Source organism: Phoxinus phoxinus, assembly GCF_949152265.1.
Source record: "Phoxinus phoxinus genome assembly, chromosome: 17".
NCBI lineage: Eukaryota > Metazoa > Chordata > Actinopteri > Cypriniformes > Leuciscidae > Phoxinus > Phoxinus phoxinus.
The window spans coordinates 24188923-24213275 of record NC_136892.1 but is presented as its reverse complement, the minus strand read 5'-3'; the positions used below and the strand labels follow the sequence as shown (position 1 = coordinate 24213275).

The following is a 24353-nucleotide window of genomic DNA, read 5'->3' as shown; positions in this document are numbered from 1 at the left end:
GCTCAGTAGAGGAAAGAGGAGGGAAGGGCCTCCTGCTCCTTTCCACCATGTTGTAACACAGTGTTTACTGATACAACGAGCCAGGCAGGGAATGTTTTCCACTAGATATGGGGTACTGGATTGGGATTTGGGTGGATTGGGTATAGGAGACCAACATCTATCTACGCCGAACAACACATTTAGGGTTTAGCCTATATTAAGAATTGTAAAGTAATTAAAAACTGAATCGATATCAAATAATTATTTTATACTGCTAAAAATTATACGCACACATAAGACTATATTGAGGTTCGTAAAAAAACACAACCTGTTTGGACATTGTCTGGATATCACCCACTTAACTTCACAATATCAGTTTTTTTCTCATAAATAAATACCTGCTACAATACAGAAAAATAAATCAGCTTACGGTTTATCAAAAGCTAGTTGGGAAATATTTTTCCCACTAATGACCTATTTCAGTGTCCATGGAGAGCGCCGCAAACGCAGCATTACTTTTCAACTCTCCAGCAATAGACAGATTTTTCAATTCCACATGCATAGGATCAGCTTTTCTGGTATCTGCTAAGAATTAACCAGCTGCCCGGTGGGATTTTTAAGACTTGACTTGAATAATATGAGCTGCGGATTCAGAGTTGACGGGTTTTGTCTCATCATGCCATTCGGCAGTAGAGATTAAAGTGTAAACAACAAAACCCCAAAAGGTTTTTGTTGGCCTTACCTTCCTAATAGCTTCAACAACACACTGCAGCCGAGAACGCAATGTCTTAATGAGGACATATGAAATATGAGAGCCCTAAAAATGATTCACACCTTCATTTCAGTTTAATATCCAGTTACGTGTGCAACCAAACGTCAGAGTCGAAGCCACAGTACAGTGTGTCAGCTGCGGCTGTGATTTAAACATGAATGGAAATCAATAAAGAAACCAAAATATGAGCCAAGACACAGGACAATGCGACCAATCCATTGAAAAGCAACAAATAAGGACTGAAACAAGTCTGATACACAAAAACTATAAAGGATTACATCATACATTTCAAAATGAATGTAGCACCAAACAAAATGAAAATCAACATGACTTTATATCACTGTGTTTAGTCAGTTCGCATTTGAAGACATAAAAAGCCCAAGAAATAAGAAGGTAGGGCAAAAAACAACAGGCCACATTCTTTGGGTCGTGCAGCAAAGACTAACCACTAAACTGTCATCAGTCTTGTCACAGAACCCGTTTCTTATTAAAGTCTCTCTGCAACTGGGCCTATTTCAAATGCTTCTCTCAGGAAACATACAAAAAGCAGGTTTTCAGTACTCTAGTCTAGCCTCTTCACACTGGCAGGTCTGGGCCTGCAAACTTTGGTCTTGTTGAACAATATGTCTATGTTCGAATACTACTCTTACCATTTCTGCAGGATACATTATGCATTGCATACTGTGCACATTATCCATTAAATGCCCAGATTACCTATCTAGCAAAATTATGAGTCAGAGCACACAATGAGAAATACTGTATCCCACAATGCAATGCACCTACAATTGACTTGGCCTGCCAGCCCATTTCCAGTGTAACAAATGAACCAGAAGTAGGCTAACATCAGCCATTTCCAACATCAATATATGATCTGACTGCCAAATGTAAGACATTTTTAGATTTAGATTCAAAGTAACCATATTTAATACTATTTAAAGTCTGCATGAGAAACAGAAATTCTGATCTTCTTTTCTTTGTGAAACAGCTTCTCGGACAATAAAAATGAGGGCAGGGCTTGATTTTGTCCATCTAGAAAAGATTGAACAAACCATCAGAGAAGAGATGTTGTGAGCGGACGTTAATGCTTTTGATTAAAGGTTAACAAAAAAATATGTGCACAGATAAATCATTTACAATAAACACAGTAACACTGCATAAAAAATCATTTAAAAAAAATTTGATTTCAAAAGAATAAATTAGATATTTAAAAAATAAATAGTATGCAGTCTCCACTCTTTAGAGGCATCCAAAATAATCTAGATCCAGATCAATGAAGAGGACAAAACAGGCAAAATGAAGAAATGCAAACTAAGGTACATAACCTCAAAAGAGATGGTTCAAAATGAGACGTGAGCATATAAAACTGAACCACCACTTGTTTGCTTGCCCAGTACTGAAAAAAACACACCTTTTCTCTTGCTTTACATTACTCAGTGCCAACAGAAGAAACGACCATCTGACCACAAACGCTATTAATCCCCCGTTTTTTCTCCCAAGACTTCAAACGTTGACTCAGACCTCTGCAAAGGAAGGAAAAGCCACTGTTGAGGGCTTCAAGCTCAAACGGATTTTGACACTGCACACTCTTGTTTCAGCTTAGAGGGCCGTTGACTACAGCACTGGCTCAAAGCTTCAGAGGAAGTCTGGGTGCCATATTTCAGTCATTTCTCAGAGCGTTCCTCTCCTCTAAACATCAATGGACTGAAAGTGAATGGTGAGACGAGTAAGTGATGGCAAAACACAAGGAATCAAGATGATGAGTCTCAAACGATGCACATTCAGAACCAGCATGATGAAGAACTCAAGCATTGAATCACAGAAGGTGTTTCCTCCATTGGTTTCATACCTGCTTTCACAACGATGGCCTCCGTTGAGGGAGAAAGAGCTTCGAGCTGACTGCTCCTCTTTTCTCTTCTCCTCCCGCATGCAAGCATTCAACCGGCTTGTAGATCATGTGACCTACAGGCTCCCTCTGTCGGTCGAGTTAGCTAAAGCTCACACTGAGCATGCTCAGTCAGTTCAAATTTCAATTTTTTTTTTCTCCTGAGAGCAGGGCAACGACGAATTCAGGCAGCCATTTCATTGCTGAAAGGACCAGAAAAGGTATGGTGAAGCAATAGAAACATGAAGCTCTGCAGTCAACCACCAGGAACCAGGAGCAAGACCGTGTTATCCTTAATCTGTTGTCTTCTCTCAAGAGGTCTTTATCTCCACTGAGCCCCTTAGTAGGGCACAGCCACGGATGTCACAAGAGACACAAGGCCCAGAGAAGCCATTGACAAAACAACACATTTTTAATATTGGTATAAATCAAATCTGTCAGAAAACAAGCTGGTTGGTACACTTGTTTTTCAATCTGAAACAGAAATAAACATGCTGCTTTATATTCGGACTGGTGGACAAGCATGTATTTGCTAGCAAGGGCTAATGAAAAACAATGAAGATAGGATATAGCTAGTCTTTGCGAATCAGCTTAAATTTTCCTGTATCCAAAACTGAAATCATTCTGCACTTTTATAACAAGGGCTGTGTACTTGAGTCTATGAAGGTAAAACGACTCCTTTAAAAGACACTTGAGGAACACCATATTTCACAAATACACGGATATTGTTTCAACAGCACAATATGGTATATTTCAACAAGCTGTATCATGAGGAAACAGACTAGCTCAAGACAAAAGCATTGTTTGGCTATAAATTATGGCTATTTCATTTTGTTCTTTCCAATGAAAATGCTATTTAAAATATTCCATGAAATAAACAAAAAAAGTTAGGTCCATGTCTTATCTTTCAGGCCATTAATATGCTAGTGTGTTTTTCTAAGCTTTCACACAGTTTTGTAGGTTTGCAGGGGAAACAAACCAAAAAACAATTAGACTCTTACACTGCACCCCAATAAAACAATTTAGAATGAGAATGCCTCGCCCCTAAAACCATCAGCAAGTAGCAAACCATGATTCACAGATATGACACAACTAAAGCCTATTGGCTATAAAAAAAAAAGAAAAAGTGACAAGCCCTTCGATTTGTCCTGCCCAAAATTATTGTTTAAATGGTAAATAGACTATCGTTCAAAAGTTTGGGGTAGGTATGATTTTTTTTATGTTCTTGAAAGAAGTCTCATATGCTTACCAAGACCACAAATACAGCAAAAACAGTAATATTGTGAAATATTATTACAATTTAGAATAACTTGTCACTTCTGACTAATTTAATGTATCCTTGCTGAAAGAAAGTATTAATGCCAATAAAAAAAGTCTTACTGAAGCCACACTTATGAACCATAGTGTATGTGAATGTGAACACACTCAAACTAAATTGTTTAAATATGTATCATGGCCAGTCTCATCAGGAAGTAGACAGTAGTAATATTGTTCTATTGTATTTTATTTTTACTCCAACACTGCCAGGAACAATGTAGTATTGTTCTTCCAAATGGTAAAAAGAAAACCAACAACAGATTCTCAAAACCAAAAACTAACATTTTCATGACACAAATCTACACTATATCTCCATTTTTCAAAGCAATACAAAGCAGGAGGCCTAACATGTTCATAACGGAGTCCTGTACGCTATACGTTGCTCTCTGAAAGAAATCTAGTGATCTCATACTAACCACTGAAATGTTTTACTTTGGTACACAGCTGTTCCATAGCTCTAAATTCTACAGTCCTAATAATTTTTCCTAGACAGATGCAATATATGGAAATTAGTATTCTATTGAACACTATGAATGATTTTCACAATAGCTCAACTCATGCAGCGATGAAATGGATCTTAACAAGAATAAAAGTTTATGAAATTCCTTTTGATTTTGCAAGAATCGATTCTCAAGGCCTCGTCCTCCAAACTTGGCAGGGGCAGGAAAAGTCTCTTAATCGTAATTCTGCCACATAACTGTACTACTAACACCACCACAGAACGGAGCTTCACAACTGAAGCCTGCATACGAAGAGTTTCACTGCCATTTTGTAGTCAGACCTCATACCACTGACACCGAGAGTCCGCTTTCCCAGAAGCCACGTTTTTTTCATATTGAGGGCCCTGAAAATCTTTTTTTCCACGAGCAACAATATAGTTTCCTATGATCCAGTAGGGAAGCAGCTAAGATTTGCTATGCTTTTCCTGGTCTTCTAGAACAAAAAAGATGGAAAAGAATGAGAAGGAGGGAGAAATACAAACAAAGAGAAAAGAGTGACAGTGTGGCTATTTATCACAACCCTTTTGGATGGCCTATCCGTTCCTTGCATTTCTCCGGAATCTACAGTTTGGTTTTTAATCACCCTATCACAAAAGAAATAGCAAAAAAATACACACACACACGCAGAGATGTGTTTTGAGAAAATAAATCCAGATGGCTTCAGGCATGCAAACGAGCTTCTTACAAATGCAGAGGGATCCTAGTATACACTTCAATAGACCAGGACCAGCCAGCAAAACAAAGCTCATTGCCAGCAAGAGCAGCAGCAGTCTATGTTTTGCACTGCTGATCATAGGCAGCCGATGTGACTCGGGTATCAAGAAAAGCATCAAGGATTCCCTGCATAATCGGCTCGATTTGCTTGGCTGCTCGAGTTTATCCCACTTTCAAGTTCTTCTTTCCTGCCACTGAAGAAGACGTGCAAAAACATTTTATTAAACCATGTAATAATGCTAATAATGTTCTTGTCTAAGACTTGACAAGAACTTGTGCAACAAGATTTGAGAGGCTACAGATTGTTCTAATGGTCGACGACCCGACAAGTGAGTTTTAAAAGAGATCTGCCCTTTTTACCTTTAAAGAGATCATTTGTGGTTATTCTTGTCAAGTTGATCAAGACACATGGTTCTCAACTAGAATACGGTTTTGGGTACAACTACATGTGAAAAAAAAATGATCCATGTAGATGTAGATCCATTTAAAAATCCTCTGCTTGTTGTCAGATTTGCGATGAGCGCAGGACAAAGTCGTAGCACTGAGATTGCTGCAAGTTCCTGCCCAACTTGAGACAGGCCAGCTCTACAGATCCTGGAGCATGAGCTTAATCAGAAAGATGACAGGTGAATCAGATGATATCCTAAATTAGAAGAAACACTCATTTGCAATCTCCAAAACAATAGATTTTTAGAGTACCAGGTCCAATCCTTTCAAAAAAAACCTACAGCAAACCAGTTGGGAGCAGCAGCTATCTGGCAATGCTTGTTCCCCTGACCACAAAAGCAAAAATGGAGATGGAAATAATCCTGCTTCACTAGAGGGCAAACCCTCCAGCAACAAGGTTTTACCTGCCTTAAGCAGTGGTCTTCATTCATGGGGGAGGAGGAAACAAATTTACACTCTCCAAATGACTAGCTATCTTCCCACACATGCACCGTCCCTGAGCACAGGTCACATGACCAGCTTGCTGTATAAAGCTGTGACATAGCCCACACTGAGCATGCTCAGATTGAGCTCTACTGTTCTTCACGAAGAAGGAAGAGCAGAAAAAAAAACACTGCAGCCATTTTATGGAACGGCATCTAGCTGCAATCAATGGGCTCTTTGGTGTCTCTAATGCTGTTCCTCAATCTATTACCCTTGTGAGACTAGAATGAGAAGCAATACATAAACAGCACATTTTTGGATAAGCATGTTTGATTTAAATTTGAAATGTTAAAATATGCATTTACACATAAACATGAATTATTACGTGTCAAACTGTTTCCTGCTACATAAAAAACAAAATGACAATCTTAAGAAATGTGGTTTGACTATTAAGCAAAAAAAAAAACTCCTTGAGCTGATTTTAAACAATTAGTTTAAAAAAAACAGCAAAAGATAAGTTGGATGAATCATTTGTCTCTTAAAATGGGTTTCACATATCTAACTTTTTTTTTCTAAACAACATTCTAGTTCCACAATCTGGAAATGATTAAACCGCTCAAAAGAAAAAGAATCAGGCTCGATTTTTGTTTTCTAACAGGGCAAATGAGGTTGAGACCTTGTTTAATGTAGAATAGATCCCTTTGATTTCTGCAAAGGAAATGGCTTGAGTATATCCACAAAATAAAACATGTCTCAAATCTGTAGTGTGTATAATATAAAAATATTACATTCCATATTAATATGCAGATACAACTATAACTGTGCGTTCACAATCACACCGCCGGCGGCGAGAGCGTCAAATTGGCCGGAAGCCATTCATTTTCAATGAGAGCCGGCGGCGAGCTCCGGCGAGGGCGGCGCGGCGCGTCTTGGACGGCGAGAGCGGCGAGAAGAGTTGAAATCAAGTCAACTTTATGGTAATAAGCTATGATGCGGTTCGGCGGCAAGCAGCGGCAACCAATCGTAATGTAGAAGTGCTCCGCCTGAGAGGATACCAGAGAACACAATCCTGTAAACTTTGGTTCCGACCACATTAGTTCCTAAGCAAAATGGAGGAAAAGTTAATTATTTCTGTTGCGGGTTTCCCGTTATTGTACGACGTGTCCCTGTTTACATACAGGGACATTAATAAAAAGAACGACGAATGGAAAAAGGTGTCTGAAATTGTTGGTGTTTTGTTCCTTTCACATTTAAAAGATTTTAATAGGTTAACTTATACCCTACGTGTTGCCAGTATGCACAAAATAGGATACTGATTTATGTTCAGTTCTTATTTGCTTTGTGGCTCCTTTTAATAAAGTTTTAAAAAAATCACGCATTCTAAAATCTACGTCAGAGCGTCAGAGAATCCCCGAATCTCACGGCGTCGATGGCAGGGCGGCGAGAGCGACTTTTGCCGCTCTCGCCGGCGGCGGTGTGAACGTACAGTGAGTAAACAATGAGAAGGTTGTGGCACTGTGACACTATACAAAACACTGTTTTTATTTAGCATTAATGATGCATCAATTTGTTTTGGCATATTTTGGCCAAAATGGTTTTCGAAAGTAAATTCTTTGACGCTTCTCTGATGATGGGTTTTGACTGTCAGTCAAATTTACTAATTAATCACGATACTTAACTTGCTTAACCAACACAAAATATTACTAATTTTAAAGCTTAGAAGCTTGGCTGTACAGTGAATATAGGGAATATGACTATCATTTATCAAGTGCTTTTAAATTTGCTGACATATTAAATGTGCTCTATTTTCATAGCGTGAAAAAATAAATGCTTTGTATAAAAATGAGATCTGTAAAATCATCGTACATAACAGATAAACTTGTTTCATATATCGTTGAAAAGGTTTCAACTAGCTGAATACAACAAGCATATTTGTTTCAGTTAGACACCAAACTATAGCAAGTATTAAGCATATTTGTTTCAGTTAGACACCAAACTATAGCAAGTATTTGTATGAAAAACATACAAACGCAAAACATTAGTAAACCATAGTAGATCACATCTCGTTTACAGAAGGTGATCTTGAACGAGCCCAAATGCGACATAAGACAATAAGCAGATCACTGACATGACATGCTGCTTGGCTAAAGCTATAGGACTTACGGGATCCCATTGCATCGCGGTCATGATGCAGTGTTTCCCAATGTCTTTTGAAAGTTCTTATAATGGAAACTGGATCTCAGGTGTGGTGGGTGGGTACAGTGGTAAGGGATGATGTGTCTAGACCAATCGGACACTGTTTTACAGCTGGAGTGTGCTTGGTAAATCAAGACCTGTCAATCAGACTGAACAAACTATTCCATGTCATAGAATAGGAGTGTACTGCTGAAACAGCGTTGGAAGGTCACTCATCCACCAGAATCTAATTACTTATTGTTTATTATATGTAGTTTTATTGTGGCAAGTAGTTCTTATGCTCAGTAAAATCACTTGCTTGGAGGGTTTTTGGACCCGTGGTTAATTATGTTTAGAAATAAACAGCTAGCCTACCTAATCCATTGCATGGCTTGAAGACATGAGGTAGGGCTGTAAACGATTAAACGCGATTAATCGAATCCAAAATAAAAGTTTGTGTTTACATAATATATGTGTATAATTATTTTGTATACATAAATACACACACATGCATATATATTTAAGAAAAAATTGTTATTTATATATAAAATAGGTCTATTTATATATAATATAAATCATAAAAATATATATGCAGTATATAAATGCTAATATTTCTCAAATATATACATGCATGTGTGTGTATTTATATATACAAAATAATTATACACAATACACACACATTATGTAAACACAAACTTTTATTTTGGATTCGATTAATCGCGATTAATCGTTTACAGCCCTAACCTGAGGTGTGTTTGACTTAAAGCGACGCGGTGCGGCGCTGAGCTAACCAATCTGTGTATGTCATCAAAGTAACGCAAGAGCGATTAGAGAGCAGATGGCTCTGTATTGCCGCTTTTCCACTACATGGAACGGCTCGGAACGGTTCAGCTCAGCACGGCTCGGTTCGCTTTAGCTCGGTTTGCTTTTCCACTGCAGTTAGTACCGCTTCAAAGTGGGTGGGATTATAGACTGATCATTATAATTGCGCCGCCTCTACTGCCATGACTTTATTGTAAACGTGCCACATTTCAAACGCACAACACAGATACAATGGAGCCTATTGAGGGGATTTTTTGTTTTTTTAGTAGTTTAAAAACAGGTGCTACAGCGGTGGCTGTTACTGGCTATTTAAATTTAGCAGGTTTTGTCTCTCGTGTCAGAAATACAAATGACGCTGGTAGTGATGATTCTGTCTGACCAATCAGTGATCTGCAGTGTTTACACATCACATTTTAGTATCGGTACGGTACGCTTGGAACCTCAACAGAGGTGGCACCATTTAAAGCGAGCCGTACCGTACCATGCAGTGGAAAAGCGCCACAAAGTGAGCCGAACCGAGCCGTACCATGCAGTCGAAAAACGCCACAAAGTGAGCCGAACCGAGCCGTACCATGCAGTGGAAAAGCGCCATACGCGGCACTTTGATGTCATACATCGATCAGTCTGAGCATTGCCGCTTCAAGACGAACACACCTATTGATACATTTAGAATATGTAAATGGTGCTTTTGCTTAATTTTTCCTTGTGTGTCTGCTGCACTTATTTTCCACCTGAGCCACATGCACCACAAAACTAAATTATTACCAACAATGAATAAACCGTTCATTAATCATTAGCATCCATATTGAGGAGCTGCATCGGAAAGAGGCTATTGTCCTCTGGAGAAGAAGATGAGGCTGACCTGGTCGTTCACGCTGAATCAGATTCAGACTTGACGGCCATGCTTGCCCGGGCTGCCGTTGGCACTGGACTTGAATGGAATCCTCCACCTTGTCTTGAGCGCTCACGATTGGATGCTTGGTTTCTGGGTACGGCGCACGGTTTACAGCAGAGTTCCGCCCCACTGCCTTGCCCACTGCTCTTCCCAGAGGTGCATGAGGAGGTTCAGCAGTTGTGGAAGGCACCTATCACTCCCCAAAGCCTCTGCCACTCACACTACCCGGTGCCTTCAAGGGTTACGTGGAGATTCCCCAGGTGGAGAGTGCAATCGCGGTGCACTTATGCCCGCAAGGTGCTGCCACCTAGCAGAATTGTCCAAGTCTCCCGTCCAAGGCTTGAAAGATGACTTTAGCCCAGGCTGCTAAGGCTTACAGTGCTGCTGGACAGGCCACCTCCACCCTGCATGCAATGGCCATCCCTCAAGTCCATTAGACCAAAGCACTTACAGAACTGCACGAGGGTAGTTCTGAGCCGGAGTTGATGCAGGAACTGTGCACAGTGCCCTCGGCCTGACAAGGTTCACCTTTGTGGTCCAGAAAAGCCATCTCTGGCTGAGATAAAGGAAGTTGACAAAGTTTGCTTTCTTAACACCCCCATCTCCCAGTCCGGCTTCTTTGGCAACACTGTCGAGGACTTTGCCCAGCAGTTCTCGGCAGTCCAGGAGCAGACTGAGTCCATTATACCACCGCTACGGGCTGGCCCCCAGTCTGCTCATCGCTAAGGGAGTCCCCCTGAGGCTTTACACCTGCTCCTGCGCGATCGGAGACGTCAACCCTTCCACCCCGGCCAACCCCCTTGCAGGAAAGCCACACAGAGAGAGTCTATATTAAGAAAGAGTTTATTTCTGTTCCGCAACTTTTTCAATATAAGAGCAGTTTCCTCAGTCTCTGGGCCATACTGGGCGTGGTTTGGCAGTGAGCAACGCTCTGCTTCCTCACTCTCAGCCACCCCTTCTTTCACCACAGGCCAGGAGTTCACATTTCGAGGACATGCTGCTTCCTCACACCTCCCTAGACAGTTCTTTTGACGGAACCACAGAGCCAGGTAAAAGTCACACCACAGTCACTGCCTCTACTTCAGGAAGCTATGCTTCCCCAGGTTAGGCCCCAGCGCTCCTTGCTGCCCTTCCACAGGTACATCTGTTGTTCCTTTGGTGCCGCTGGCATGGAGCTTGGGAGCCTGAGGCCCCATCCACACTACTGCGTTTTCGTTTAGAAACGGAGACCTAAAACGGAGAAGTTTAGAAACGTTCCGAGCCTCCGACCCCATTTTGCGTTTTGAATCTCTGGAGGGCGTTTTAGTGAAGACGGTCAAAACGGAGGACTTTACAAACGATGACGCAGAGGCTCACGCTCGGCTCTATGATTGGGTGTCATCAGTCATGGTGTATCCTTCCCTGATTCGTCAGACACTCATCACATGACCCGTCCCCGGGAAGAAAACATACAAAACCAGCTTAAACTACGTAACGTTAGTGACTGCAACATGGATAACGAATTACAAGCGTTACTGACGTTGATGTCTTTGCTAGCAGCTGTTGTGCAAGTAAATAATTTTACAATGCTATAACTGCCTACATGCGCCTGTGTACACCGGCACGCGCATGCCCAGTGTTGGTGAATGGTCACGTGATTCGCGGTTTCAGTCGTTTTAATGTGGACGGAGATCAATTCTAATACGCAGCTAAAACGCTGGTGTGGACGGAGATCGTATTCGTTTTAATTCTCCGTTTCTAAAATAAAACGCAGTAGTGTGGATCCCGCTGGCTCATTTGGACAATCAGACTTGGCTTATGCAATTAAGTTCACCGGCTTATATACCCGTAGGTCCGGGTAGGAGTGGCTTGGCATGCAAATCTCACTTGCCAATATTCATTGGACCGTTTTCGTACTACTCGGAGGGGATTGGGGTTCCCAGGTGAGTATCGAGTATCATCATTAACAACGTAAAGTCTCTGCTCCCTCCTTCACTGAACAAGGGTTGCATCAGTAACAGAGACATTCTCTTTTGTGTCTTACCTTTTTTAAAAGGACAAATAGCCTACACACAATATTCTGTCAAACTGCCTGTTTTGGCGAGTATTAATTTAAAGGGTTGGTTATGTGAAAGTGAGCAGTTGAAGGACACTTGGGTGTGTATCATTGGATCTGTGCATTAGTTCTTAAAGTGACAGTTGCCTAAACTTACAGCTGTGTGAGTCCTTAATGTTAATTCAAACAAAAAAAAAGAGAAAAATCACTCACTGCTTCTGACTGAGTAACTTTAGTAACTTTAATAAGGATTTATACAAGGAAGACTCTTTACTTATTTTACATTTAATTAATGTATTCAATTTCTGTAGGAATTCTGAATTCTACTGTTATACATACCTGATAAACTTAAAACACTGTTTATTTCATTTGTATCTTTGTTCTGTAGCATTTATTTGTTCTTATTTTCATTTCTTAATTAGATACTGTTAGATTTTAGTAAACTAAATCTGTTGTTGACTAAAACTAAATGGCTTTAAGTAAAAAAACTATGACTAAAACTAGGCTAAATCAAAACTTGCTGTCAAAATGAACACTGCAAGCAAGGGGAATTTGTTCAGAATTACGAAAATATTTGTTTGTTCAGAAACAGATTATGAAGCATAGGTAACACAATTTTTCATCACAATGTAAGCTCCCTGACTTTAAAATTCTTCAAATGTGCAACTATTTCTCCACCGATTTTCAGTTGTATGCTCTATTTAGCCTATATAGTCAAACAATGGAAATGTTATCAGCATCAGTGACTTTGCCTAACTTCCTACTAAGTTAATGGCCTCAGACCTATAACTCAGACAACATATATCACTACTGGCAGTTGGTTGGGCGGGACCTTGTGGCTCCTACTCCTACTCACTTCAGAACAAGATCATTTAAATGAGGTAATGTTATTGTCATATCTTTTTATTCATTTATCCACTGCTAAAATGTCAAATGCTAAAAAAATATTATGTTTACCACATTGGTGGATCCTGGCCACAACAAGATACCAGTGCTGGTAGTCAAACATTCAGTTTTCAAGTTTGCACCAAACATATCACAATACATTCAGGCCAAAGAGTTCAACTTCAGTCTCAATTAATCACTAATACGGCAACACGGCTTCTATGCATCTAGACATTATTGAACATAACCCTTGTAAAGAAGTGGATAAAGAAATTAGAAGTGGGTAAATTATGGAGAGGTGGTTCCATTTAAACCATCAGTTGCCAGTTTTATTTACATAGATTTATCAAAAGCTTCATCCACATTATATTTGACATGTCTCAGACAACAGCAAAAGACGACGCACCTGTCAATCAACCAAGGGCTTCAAACTTTGCTGACTACAATGCGAGCAAGGTCTTTCTTTAACCAGACTTCCAAACCAGGGCAGTGCCGAAACATTCATAAATTCATATGTTGATATAGCCTACTATTTATCTTAATTAATATATCAATACTTTCTTTTTTAATTAGGGGTATTTAATCTTATTAATATATAATTTTTGTCTGTCTTACTGAGCTCACAAGCCAATCAAATAGCATCCTCACAATTAAGTAGCCGTCGGCTACTAGCCGACTTAATGCCATGCATTTTATTTACACAATTACAGAAGACGGAGTCCTTTAAAGGGATAGTTCACCCACCAAAAAATAGGCCTACTCAATTTCATGTTGTTCTAAACCTGTATGACTTTCTGTGTTCTGCAGAACACAAAAGAGAATATTTTGAAGAATGTTGAGCTCCAAACAACATTGGACACCACTGACTTTCATTTTATGGACAAAAAAAAGAGATGACATTTTTTTTTACATTTTCACTTTTGGGTAAACTATCCAAATAGTAGGTGTCTAAAGATTACCAACCAATGCACCCATTCTTGTGAAGTTTCAGCCTAGCCTAGCTAAAGTTTTTTGTTTCCACTTAAAAGTTTCACCATACCCATCTTCCTAGACTTGATTGATGTCTCTGAAAACTCAATGGTAGTGGCTTAAAAACAATATTGGTCTGGAAATTTTGCAGTTAGCACTAAAGCATTGCTTGATTTTAGACTTTAAATAATCAACACAAGAACACTCCAAGGAGAAACTCTTAATTGCACCATATGTTAGATGTGTCAGGCAGAACATTTCTCCAACAAATAACTGTATAATTTATGTAATTTACCTCATTCCTTCCTACAACAGACACTAGAAGCTGTTAAGAAGGCCCAATCCCAGGGCTCCCCCTGTCGGTGAACAAGTGCAGTTTCTCTCCAATAGATAAACATGATGATGTTTCCTCATAGTACATATAGTGAGCATTTAAAAACCTGAACACCCTCCAGACAACAGCAATAAAACTGCAATACTTCAATATGATCCAATAAATTGGATAAAACTAAATTCCTGAATGCCTCGTCCAATGTGTATGACTTCACCCAGTCAAAATAAAAACATCCCAAAATGAGTGCAACTTACAGGATTTCGATCGGAATTTCTATCATCGTTTGATAGATTCTTAAATTTGATCAGCACACATAGTATATTGAAATAATGTTATGCTTTAATGTAGAATATGAAGAAAACACACATTAGGATCCTTAGGATAACGTTAGTGAAAATTATTACAGAAATTCTAAACTGATTTATTCTAACGTTAAATTTATAACTAATAACTCATAACAGTTTTCCAAAGGGGAAACCGGTGTCTAAAAACCTTTTAGGCTAGATGTAACCAACGGCACATGTATTTTCACAACACAACACTAATGTTGACAACTGCTTTAGCGCCAAGTAACGTTAGCCTTTAGCCACAGCTTCCTGCATGAAAGGCGTAACAAACTACTGGTATTGCTAAAACATTCTCTAACAACAGGGATAGGCTGATGGGTATTTGGCTGGTGGACGAAGGGATGTGCTTGTGGATGATGTACAAACAATATAACAATATGCACTGCCGCTGTATTTACAATTGCAACAGCAGCATCTGAAGCCGGATAGTGCCCAGGAACTAGCATAACAACAATCACCTCGCCGTGTACCAAGAGCAAAGGCGACCTGTATTCAGGTTTCCAGGCATCAGCAGCCGTACTGCAAAAAGGGAGGCCGCCCCATTATTTTCCTTCACAAAGCTTCACGACCACTCACTCGCACAAAAGCACCGAATTTTCACACTGAAACGGACAGTCAGGCGGGCTCTTTGAAAGACTCGTGACGAAACGTGCCCGGTTAGCCGCTCGAAGCTTCAGCCGGCTGCTCAATGTGCCACAACCTGTCTGTCGACCAGTCGTTGAGTTAAACTGGTAAAAACCGCATAATTACACAGATAATAAAGTTACAATGCAGAATCGTTGCTCTGCTCTTACCTCAGTTTTCATTGAAGCCATGGCTCCTCACCCCGAGACCCCGCCCCCTTAGCAAACGTCACCGGTTCATTTGGCGCTATGTGTGGAGTACTAGTGAATAATTTTTTTTTTACTAGTGAGGTTCACCTCATTTCCGAGAATCGGTTCTTTTGAACCGTTTCAAAGAACTTGTTCAAAACCCCGTATTGGTTTACGCCAGGACGGAATTACGTCACATAGGCCTACATGCAAAAAAAATGCTTAAATTTAGTTTGGATTCCGTTTATTTATGAAGTAGGCTATGCCAAGTTTTCAGGTTGAAAAATTTTAATATTAGCTGAATTTTGGATGCTGAATGGGGAAATTATGGGACTAAAAAAAGTCTGTATAGAGTTAATATTTGTAAATATGGTCATTGATAACTTCCCAAAACCCCACTGAAACCAACCAACAGGCAGCCAACACAAAACTAGAGGTATTTAAATAGTTTTATTATATGTATTGTTTTATCTTTTGATTGTATTTATTTATAAATGTTTACCCTTTGGGGTAGGCCTATTTGTAAATATATATTTAAAACCAATAAAGCATCATTGGTTGATGTGGCATATAACATGATTTTAAACCAAACCGTATTAGGTTATTCTATTAGGTTTTATAAGGGGTTGTTATAATTCATTTTATTTGCCAAGTTCAATTTGCTGATATGATTCATACATTTAGAATCTAAAATTTGTATTCACATGACATCTCATTGACATGTTCATTCACATCAATTGGCTGAAAAAAAGGTGTGTTGATGAAACTCTCATATTTACATTAGGCCTATGTTTAATTTGTAAAACTTCTATTTTAAATTATATTTTTGCCTCATCAGCCAAATCATCAGTTCACTTCAAATATCAGCTCAGTCATCCAATAGCATTATAGACTTACACTCTCAGTCACCTGCGCATTCAAATGAATGATTCCTTCCTGAATCTGATATTGCTAACCGTTGCTCATTATCTGTAAGGAAAGAATAGTGGGTTTTGATCCTCAAATTGATTTTATTTTTTTACCATGCCAGCCAAGACCACAATACAATAGGCCTTTTACTTCAGCAAAGAAGTAATTCATCTGTCAACCCATCAACATTCTCCATATACATTGTTTCATTACCACATCTTCCTTTTCTAAGGCCTTCAGAGTGTGTACTATTCATGCAGGCTAAACACCAATGTCCACGCCTTGTGTGGCTCTGTGATAATGATGGATTGGGATCAGTTTCTATGGCAACAAGAAAGAGGCAGCAGTGCTGGATGTGTAGCCGGTCGCTTGATCTTTTACCCCTATTTCCTTCTGTTGCCATCCAGAAAACTGTCCATGAGAATAAAATTGAAATCCAGGCAATCAATTCTGGCAATCCAGCTATTCGCGGTTTATATTCATCTAGTGCATCTATTTAGGGCTACTGAACAACATAATGCAGAACAAATTGTTATATAACCATTACTAATGTGGTTTTTGATATATGTAATTACTCCCTTCAACATTCAACATTCTCAGGTTTCTCCATCAATTATCTTCATGAACATGTATATAATTAGAATTAATTTGGATCAGTTCAAACTGAACTAATAAACTGATTTCATGCATTTAAATGGGACAATGTACGAATTTTCATCCATTAATCGGTTCATTTATTGCCAATATGTGAACTGCTTGTTACAAAACGTAAAAAAAACGAGACCTTCCCTAACTTCATAGGTTGTCAATGAAAGCCTGTAGACCGAAGGACTCAGGAAGTTTTTTGCTGGGAAAATTAAAAGGATGCAAAGTTTGCGCGCGCTCCTGAGATCCTTTCTTCCGTTAAACAATGCTTATACAATGTTCAGGCGCATGCGGAAAGAGCCATTCTGTACTGTAATATCAATGTGTCATGAAAAGAAAAGGGATTAATTCAAACTATAGTCTCACATAGCCAGATCTGTAAAGTCTTTTTTTATTTGAATCACCTCATCTGTTTACATTAGTCCGGTGAATTACATGCTTCCGGTGAATTGCAGAGCTGGTGCAAACATATCCACATCGCTATGATCAGATACTTTCTTAACTGCCGCATTCTCAGTAATGCTGTCATTTATTTTGTGTGTTTGTTTTGTTATTGAGAGGAAAGCGTGCACCACATAGGCCTAGGCTATTTACTTATGGCTATTCATCTAAACGTCGCTCTCAGCAGCCTGTACGGTGTCAGGATGTTTGTTAACAGTATATTGATGCAAAGGTATTTCCAACTTATTTTTACTTCTAAGCTAAGAACAAAAAACAACTTCGCTGTGAGTATATCGGAATCACGTTCGGCCTCTTTTACGCTACGTGTGCACGAGCAATAATATGCTGTCTGCAGTTCACTTAACGGCCACCAGTGTCGCTAATAACAAGGTTTTCTGAATTCTACATATAGCCCCTTTAATCACTTGTTTAGAAGTAAATAAGCAAGATTAACTTTAAAATTATAAATTTAAATAAGCAACATCTTGGGGGGGGGGGGGGGTGGTGATGAGCATTTAAGTGATTTTATTACTTTGCTGTACAAGCTCGATTATGTCACAACTTTACATTGAACATTGATCCACAATCATGCTACTTTATATCAAAACCTGCTGGAAGAAAGTACCACGCAATGATGAAATGAAACTTGATAAAGCTGTTGAATCTTTGGTGAAAAGGAAAAGACAGAAAATAGTGTTCGTCCATGCTGATAATTTAACATTTCAAGAAATGGAGGACTTGTAAATTTGAATAATTTCTTTCACCTGCAGTGCTAAAATAACTAACAATCTACTTTCCCTTTTTCTTATGATTCTTTCTGATGCCAAAGAGGCAATGGTAAAAGCAACGCAGTGTCATCTCAAAGTACTTGTCTTCTTCACAATTAGAATGGGACCAGGATGCATCAGATTCACATTTAAGGCAAAATGTGTTTGAAAATATGAACAGGTGTTTAAGTCAGGGTTTCTTCACTGGATTTTGATGATAAACAATAATGATGTTCTTTTTTATTAGAATGTTCTTAACATTTGTGCAATTGCTGAATTTCAGCACAATGCTGCTCACAGTGAAGAAACAATCTGAATTTAAGTTAGAAGTCTGCACTGTTAGAAGTCACAGTGGCCTGCTGGGATACACTCAGCAAAGACATGGTCCCTTGATATAAATATGAACGGGTCATTCTAAAAAAATAGGTGCCTTTTGCAGTCTGATTAGGTCATTTTTAAAGTACATTTTAATAAGATCTTAAACATTCTATGTTATATAATGTTTAACTATTAATTAATTGCATTTATTAATTTCAAGCTACATATAATATTCACAATATTCACAATATCAGACTGTCAATTTACCTCAAATGACCAATTTGCCCTACTGACAAATATTACAAAATATAAGATAAAGTGATTAAAAAACTAGTGTCGACTTTCCCTTGAAGAGATTGCATTCTGAAAGTATGATAATGTTATTATGACAGTTTCTCTGAGCTACGGAAGTAATTTATTTTTATATAAAGGGGGAAATATGATGGTTGTTAAACCAATGAATAGATGGTTGCTATTCATTGTTAAAGTATTTGTATATTATTATTTTTTATGAAGGACTCAAATGGCACCATTTTTGTAGAATGACCTGAATGATTCTTCTCTGTCTGCATTGTAAATGGTAAATTTCAAACAAACACAAAGAGAAAAGATAAACAAGTGCCAAAAACATGTTTTGTAGTTTTGCTTCATACAAAATCATTTAGAACATGATAAATGTGGTCCGTTCAGTAGTTCTGTTCTAAATCTGACTTTCTTTGCTCACTGAATAAAGTACTAAACGTACCACAATGCTGAACTAAATATGGAAAATCATCATTTATATTTTGGAGACTGGAGTGGAATAAACATTCACGCACATATATATAGCCTATATATATATACATACACACGTACACATAAAAAAGTGCCTTTTTGTGCTTCAATTTTTTCAATTCATCAACAGTTCAAGGGTCTGATCAGGTCATAATGAAAAAGTGTTTGCCATATTAAAGGACTGTAGACAACAATCCAAGTACAGCCTAAGGCCTCACCGGAAATCCATCATAAATCTCTATTTGCTGTGGGCTAGTATGACAAATATCAACGCATAAGACCAAACAAGAGTCACATACATACAAAGACATGCACAGTTCGCATCAGATTTCAAATGATGCATATCTGAAATATCAGACATCTAACATATTAACAGCACTGATATTACACAAGGTCTGAAAGGAAAAACAAAACAAAAATAACACTTCAAATGACTGTTCTTTGAAATACTTTGAAACAATAATTCTAGGGTGAAATATGAATATTTTGCTTTTTTTTGTGTGATATAAGGTAACAAAAACAAGTCAGGAGTCCAAAGACTCCTCCAACTTCTCTGTAAAACCAGTAAAACAAAAATGAACTAGTTCATAAATGATATGTATGTTGTTCTCTTAAGGGACAGTGGCTACCATTTTGGCCAAGTGATAATGACTTATGTGCCCAGGATGGTTGACTACATTGGTATTCCGAAGCTGTATCCACACAGTGTCTGTTTGGTCATGAGTTGGATTTTGAAGTCTTCCATGAAACCTTCCAACATCAATCCCCATCAATAAATAAAACTTCTTCTTTTAAGAGTAACTTTCTCTGTGGCCAAACATCTGTCAAGAGCCATTCCTGCTGGCGCAAGCATGGAGCGCTTTATGATTCATATTGATCGTCACAAGGAAAGGATTGTTTATTCCTTTAAGGAGACTTTCAGCCTGGCAGAATAATATTTCAGATTTTACTTGTTTTTGTGATGATCTGTACATAAGGCCAGCCTTGGTTGAATGAAAACTCATTCTCAGTGTAACTTTCACTTCAAAATGTTATAGATGCTGGTATTCATTTCACAAGAACTCGGAGTGTGTCTCATATAGGGGTTGCTCAAGAGTGCTACATCTTCTTAGGCACTGAAACGTTCTCCCCACACAGTTTCAGGGTTGTTTTCTCCAACATTGAATTTATGTTCTGAGGGGATTAACTAAAAATGTAGGAGTTTTAAAGAGATTTGGTTCATGGAGGAGAAAGGCAGCAGTTCCTGTGCCATCCAGCAAGGGGCACCAGAAGAAGCGAGACCTCTGAATGGTCTACCTCATGCTGCTGTTGAAGCTCGAGTTGTTGCTACTGCAGCTTTCCTCATATGTGGGAGGCGGCTCTGAAAATTAGAGTAAAAATAAATGAGTAAATATTTCGTTACATAATCAGTCACACTGGGATAGGGTCATGTCTAGTTCATAGAGATCCTAGATCATTAAATGTGAGACTTACATTTGCCACTACCAAGCAGTGTTGGGTGTAATTCATCATTACGAAGTCATTAATTACTGTAATTTGATTACTTTTCCCTTTTTCAAATTTAATTACAGTTACCTCTGATGTAATTGCATTAAACACTGTATAGACTATAGAACAGTTCTATATAAAACAATGGTGGATTTAACATCAGAATTTAACGTCTGATGTTAAAATGTATGTTTTTAATGTAACCTCCCTTTAAACACTTTGGTCAATTAAAAAATGTATGCTATTATTCATTTGAAAGAATTAAATGAGGAGTTTCATGTCTATCCTTGTATTGTTCAACTGGTTGAGGTTGATATGGGATTTAGAAAGTAATTAGTAATAAGCAATGCAATACTTTTTATAGAGAGTAATTAGTACAGTATTCAAATTACACTGTTGAAGATGTAATTAGTAGTTAGTAATTAATGGATTTTTTAGAATACTTTACCCAACACCTTCGGGCCAGTGTAGACTAGTTTAAGTCCATTCATTTATATATTAATATATATTTCATGATCACTTACACATTAAATGTTCATGGAAATATATGTTATTGTTAACAGTTACACAAGTACAAATTACTTTTGCTGTGTTTTTGTCATTTGTATTATTTTTTTATGTCTATATAGTTTATTTAATTATTATTTCCGTTTGAGTCATTTTAGTATAATGTAAAATCAATAAAAATGTTAAATGTGGCCTTTGCAACAAGCTGAAGTGAATTAGTTTTTTTAATTTAAATTTATTTCAGTTAAAATTTATTTGATTTCAAGTGACAAAGGTTTTTTTATGGTTTTAGTAAACTATGATAACCCGGGTAAAAATAAGTTTGAAACATCAACTGTAACCAGATAAACTGACATACTCTTTTCTTGCTTTTCAATGCTACTTCTGTTTCCAAATCTGAATGCTGCTTATTAGATCAATGCAAAGCAGATTTTTATGCGACTACACATTACGAAGGCCTTGTGACCTACATTACTAGCTACAGTAAGCTTTGCCTTTTGCGCAACTAGATTAAGTATAGAGTTAGTAACAAATACTAGTCATTTACATAAGATAAATGAACAGTCCAGTCCAAAAATTGACCAGTCAACTAGTAAAAAAAAAAAGGGATTCCTGTGAGACTTTTTACAGAACGAGAATGACCTTCTCAAGAATCACTCACCATGTGGGTATTCCCAGGTGCTGTATTCAGGGGGCAGGATTAGGGGACAGGAAGTGGGCACTGGCGTTGAATTACCATCTGTAAAGAAAGGTATGGTGGCCCCTGTGGACAAACAGAACACAGGCGCAGAGCCGTCTGAGGATTGGACGTGCTGCTGGCTCTGTGGCGGGACCGGACCAGACGCGTGACCGAACGCACCGGGGGACACGGAGAGAGGCATGCCGGACGGGTCCTGCTGAGAATGACTCTTGGTGGGGATCTCCTCGCTGTCTACTCCTCCAGCACCCAGCTCACCCTCCAGGTTGTCCTCTACAGGAGGTGCGCTGGGGACTACGGATGCAGGGCTGAGGCTCGGCCTGGCAGGCATCGGGGCGCCGTGAGCAATGGGGTGCGGAATGGAGGGAGTCAAGTTGACAGCAATGTTCCCAATGTATATGGGTAACGTGACCACAGCCTCAGGAGATTTTAAGGAAACCTGCGAGGAGACAATTTCTCAGACGCACTTCATGATATTAAGCTATGATGAATCTGAAATTTAAAGACTACAGCAGTGCAATCTAAAAATATACTAAAGCAATAGTGAAATGAAAATCACGTTCATGAGAGAAAAAAAATCGGGTTTGTGCACAAATCGTATCTTTATAATGAATCATCTGTTACAATGACAACATTTATTTGAATGATTTCTTCATGAATCAGACTGATTTGGTTTTCGAAAATCATCTCAGTGAGTCGAATCTTTTCAATGAACAGGTTGATTCAGGCCATAAAACTACTCTGAATAATTTATTCATAAATCAGACTGATTCAGTTCTTGAATTCAACTCACTGAATCAGAACTTTTTAATGAATCAGTTGATCTGGTTCACAAAACTACCGGTACTTTGAATGATTCTTTCATGAATAAGACTGATTCGGTTCTCGAAATGAGCTCGCTGAGTCCAAAAAAAATTTACCCACTGACAAAATTTATCTGAATGATTAGTTCATGAAAAAATCAAAATCAAAAATCATCTCAGTGAGTCAAATCTTTTCTATGAATTGGTTGATCCAGGTCACAAAAGTTCAACAAAAGGAGAAAGTTTAGAGTCACATGAAGGTGAGCAAATGATGAAGATGAAGGTTTTTTTCTCCAAGTAGAGCTAAGGTTAAGATTTCCTGTCCCATACCTGGATAAAATACTCAATGTCAATGAGGTTGCAGCCAGTGAGGCCTGATTGAGGAAGAGGAGGGACGATGATCTGTTCTCTCCACTCTGCATGTTTGCCACCCTTCACCCCGGCACCCTCGACCTCTGCTATTGGCCGCAGATCAAACACGGGCCGCTTTGTCTTATATGACACTCTCTGCACAGACACAGTTATACGTTTACATTATATGTCTATTAAATCATCAACCACAATTTTGGGAAAATATTATTATTATTTTTCTCACCTGAATAAGGCTGGCCATCACATATCCGGTGTCTTTACCAGACTTGTTATGGATTTCAGTAGATAATTTAATAATCTGTCCAGGAGTGTATCCTCTCAGATCGCTGCAAGCCTTCAGCATGAGCGTGCCTGTTTTTACCAGGAGGTAGGTAAACTTTTTTGTTGTCACAGCACAGCTGGGTTGCTGGGAAAACAAGGGCAGATAGGTATTTGTAAGCTAGATTAAAAAATCTTTGTGACAGGATAATGTGATATTATATTGTAAAATATGTGCATATATATTATTTTCATTATACCTTATTTTATTGGGGGCATAGCTAATCAATAAATGTTGGTGAGGTCTCACCTCTATGTCTGGCAACTCATTGAGGTTGAGCACATTGAGAAGGTAGAAGGGTCGCTGGGTCTTGTAGTCCTTTGAGAAACGTGGAGTGTCAATAAAAGCCCTAATTTTGTACAAAATCTTCCCAAACGGGCCTTCGAACGAGGTTGGAACGGATGCTACAATGGACATAAAAGAAGTTTACTTAATTAAACATTTAAGTACTGAGCAACTTTAATTAACAACATGTCTTGCTTATGCTACTCTGAGCAATGCCTGAACTTTGTATTTTGAGCACTTCCTGCATTGTTTTTGCCTCTTCACGATGACTCGCTTGCTTTAGTCCTCAGTTGTAAGTCGCTTTGGATAAAAGCGTCTGCTAAATGTAAATGTAAACATGTACTACTATACGGTTAGAGTAAGGATTGGGTGAGCAGCATGTAATTATTTCCTGTTATTTCTTTGTAACATGCAACAAGGACAGTTATTTTGGACTTATCAAAAGCTTTCCTATTCAAGCCACCTTATAAAATAATCATGTCTTTAACAAAAAGACCAGAATGCAGAATAATGGCAGGATGATGTTAGAGCTCACAAATCAATAAAATGAATCAATACAACTCTAAGTGCTGTCATTCCAAAGCTGTTTCAGAAGCAAAACATAAGCTGAAGGCTCAGATGCTCTGACAGATGAATAAATAATAGCAAACCATACATAAAATCAACCAAAACAACCCACTGATCTCTATTTCTCTATTTTTGTATTTGCATGTTGCATAT

At 38.5% G+C, this 24353-nt stretch overlaps 2 protein-coding genes across 11 annotated transcripts in view; both read right to left on the bottom strand.

The window, feature by feature from the left end:
* The window catches only part of ehmt1b (euchromatic histone-lysine N-methyltransferase 1b), a 35027-nt gene extending 19613 nt beyond the window's left edge, over positions 1-15414 (bottom strand). For 2 of the 10 annotated variants that reach the window (XM_079585777.1, XM_079585782.1), the window contains exon 1: positions 15291-15375. In XM_079585777.1, the coding sequence (XP_079441903.1) occupies positions 15291-15311 (21 nt within the window). In that variant the 5' untranslated portion in view covers positions 15312-15375. Of the gene's footprint in view, positions 1-2597; positions 2704-15290 lie in introns of those variants that run through there. The other 8 variants (XM_079585783.1, XM_079585784.1, XM_079585786.1 and 5 more) reach the window with 5 other exon arrangements.
* Positions 15415-17801: 2387 nt separating this feature from the next.
* The window catches only part of arrdc1b (arrestin domain containing 1b), a 56914-nt gene continuing 50362 nt past the window's right edge, over positions 17802-24353 (bottom strand). Inside the window, exons 4-8 of the mRNA XM_079587265.1 lie at positions 23598-23752; positions 23253-23435; positions 22988-23164; positions 21819-22293; positions 17802-20522 (exon numbers count right to left, since the gene is read on the bottom strand). Of these exons, the coding sequence (XP_079443391.1) occupies positions 20455-20522; positions 21819-22293; positions 22988-23164; positions 23253-23435; positions 23598-23752 (1058 nt within the window). The 3' untranslated portion in view covers positions 17802-20454. The remainder of the gene's footprint in view (positions 20523-21818; positions 22294-22987; positions 23165-23252; positions 23436-23597; positions 23753-24353) is intronic.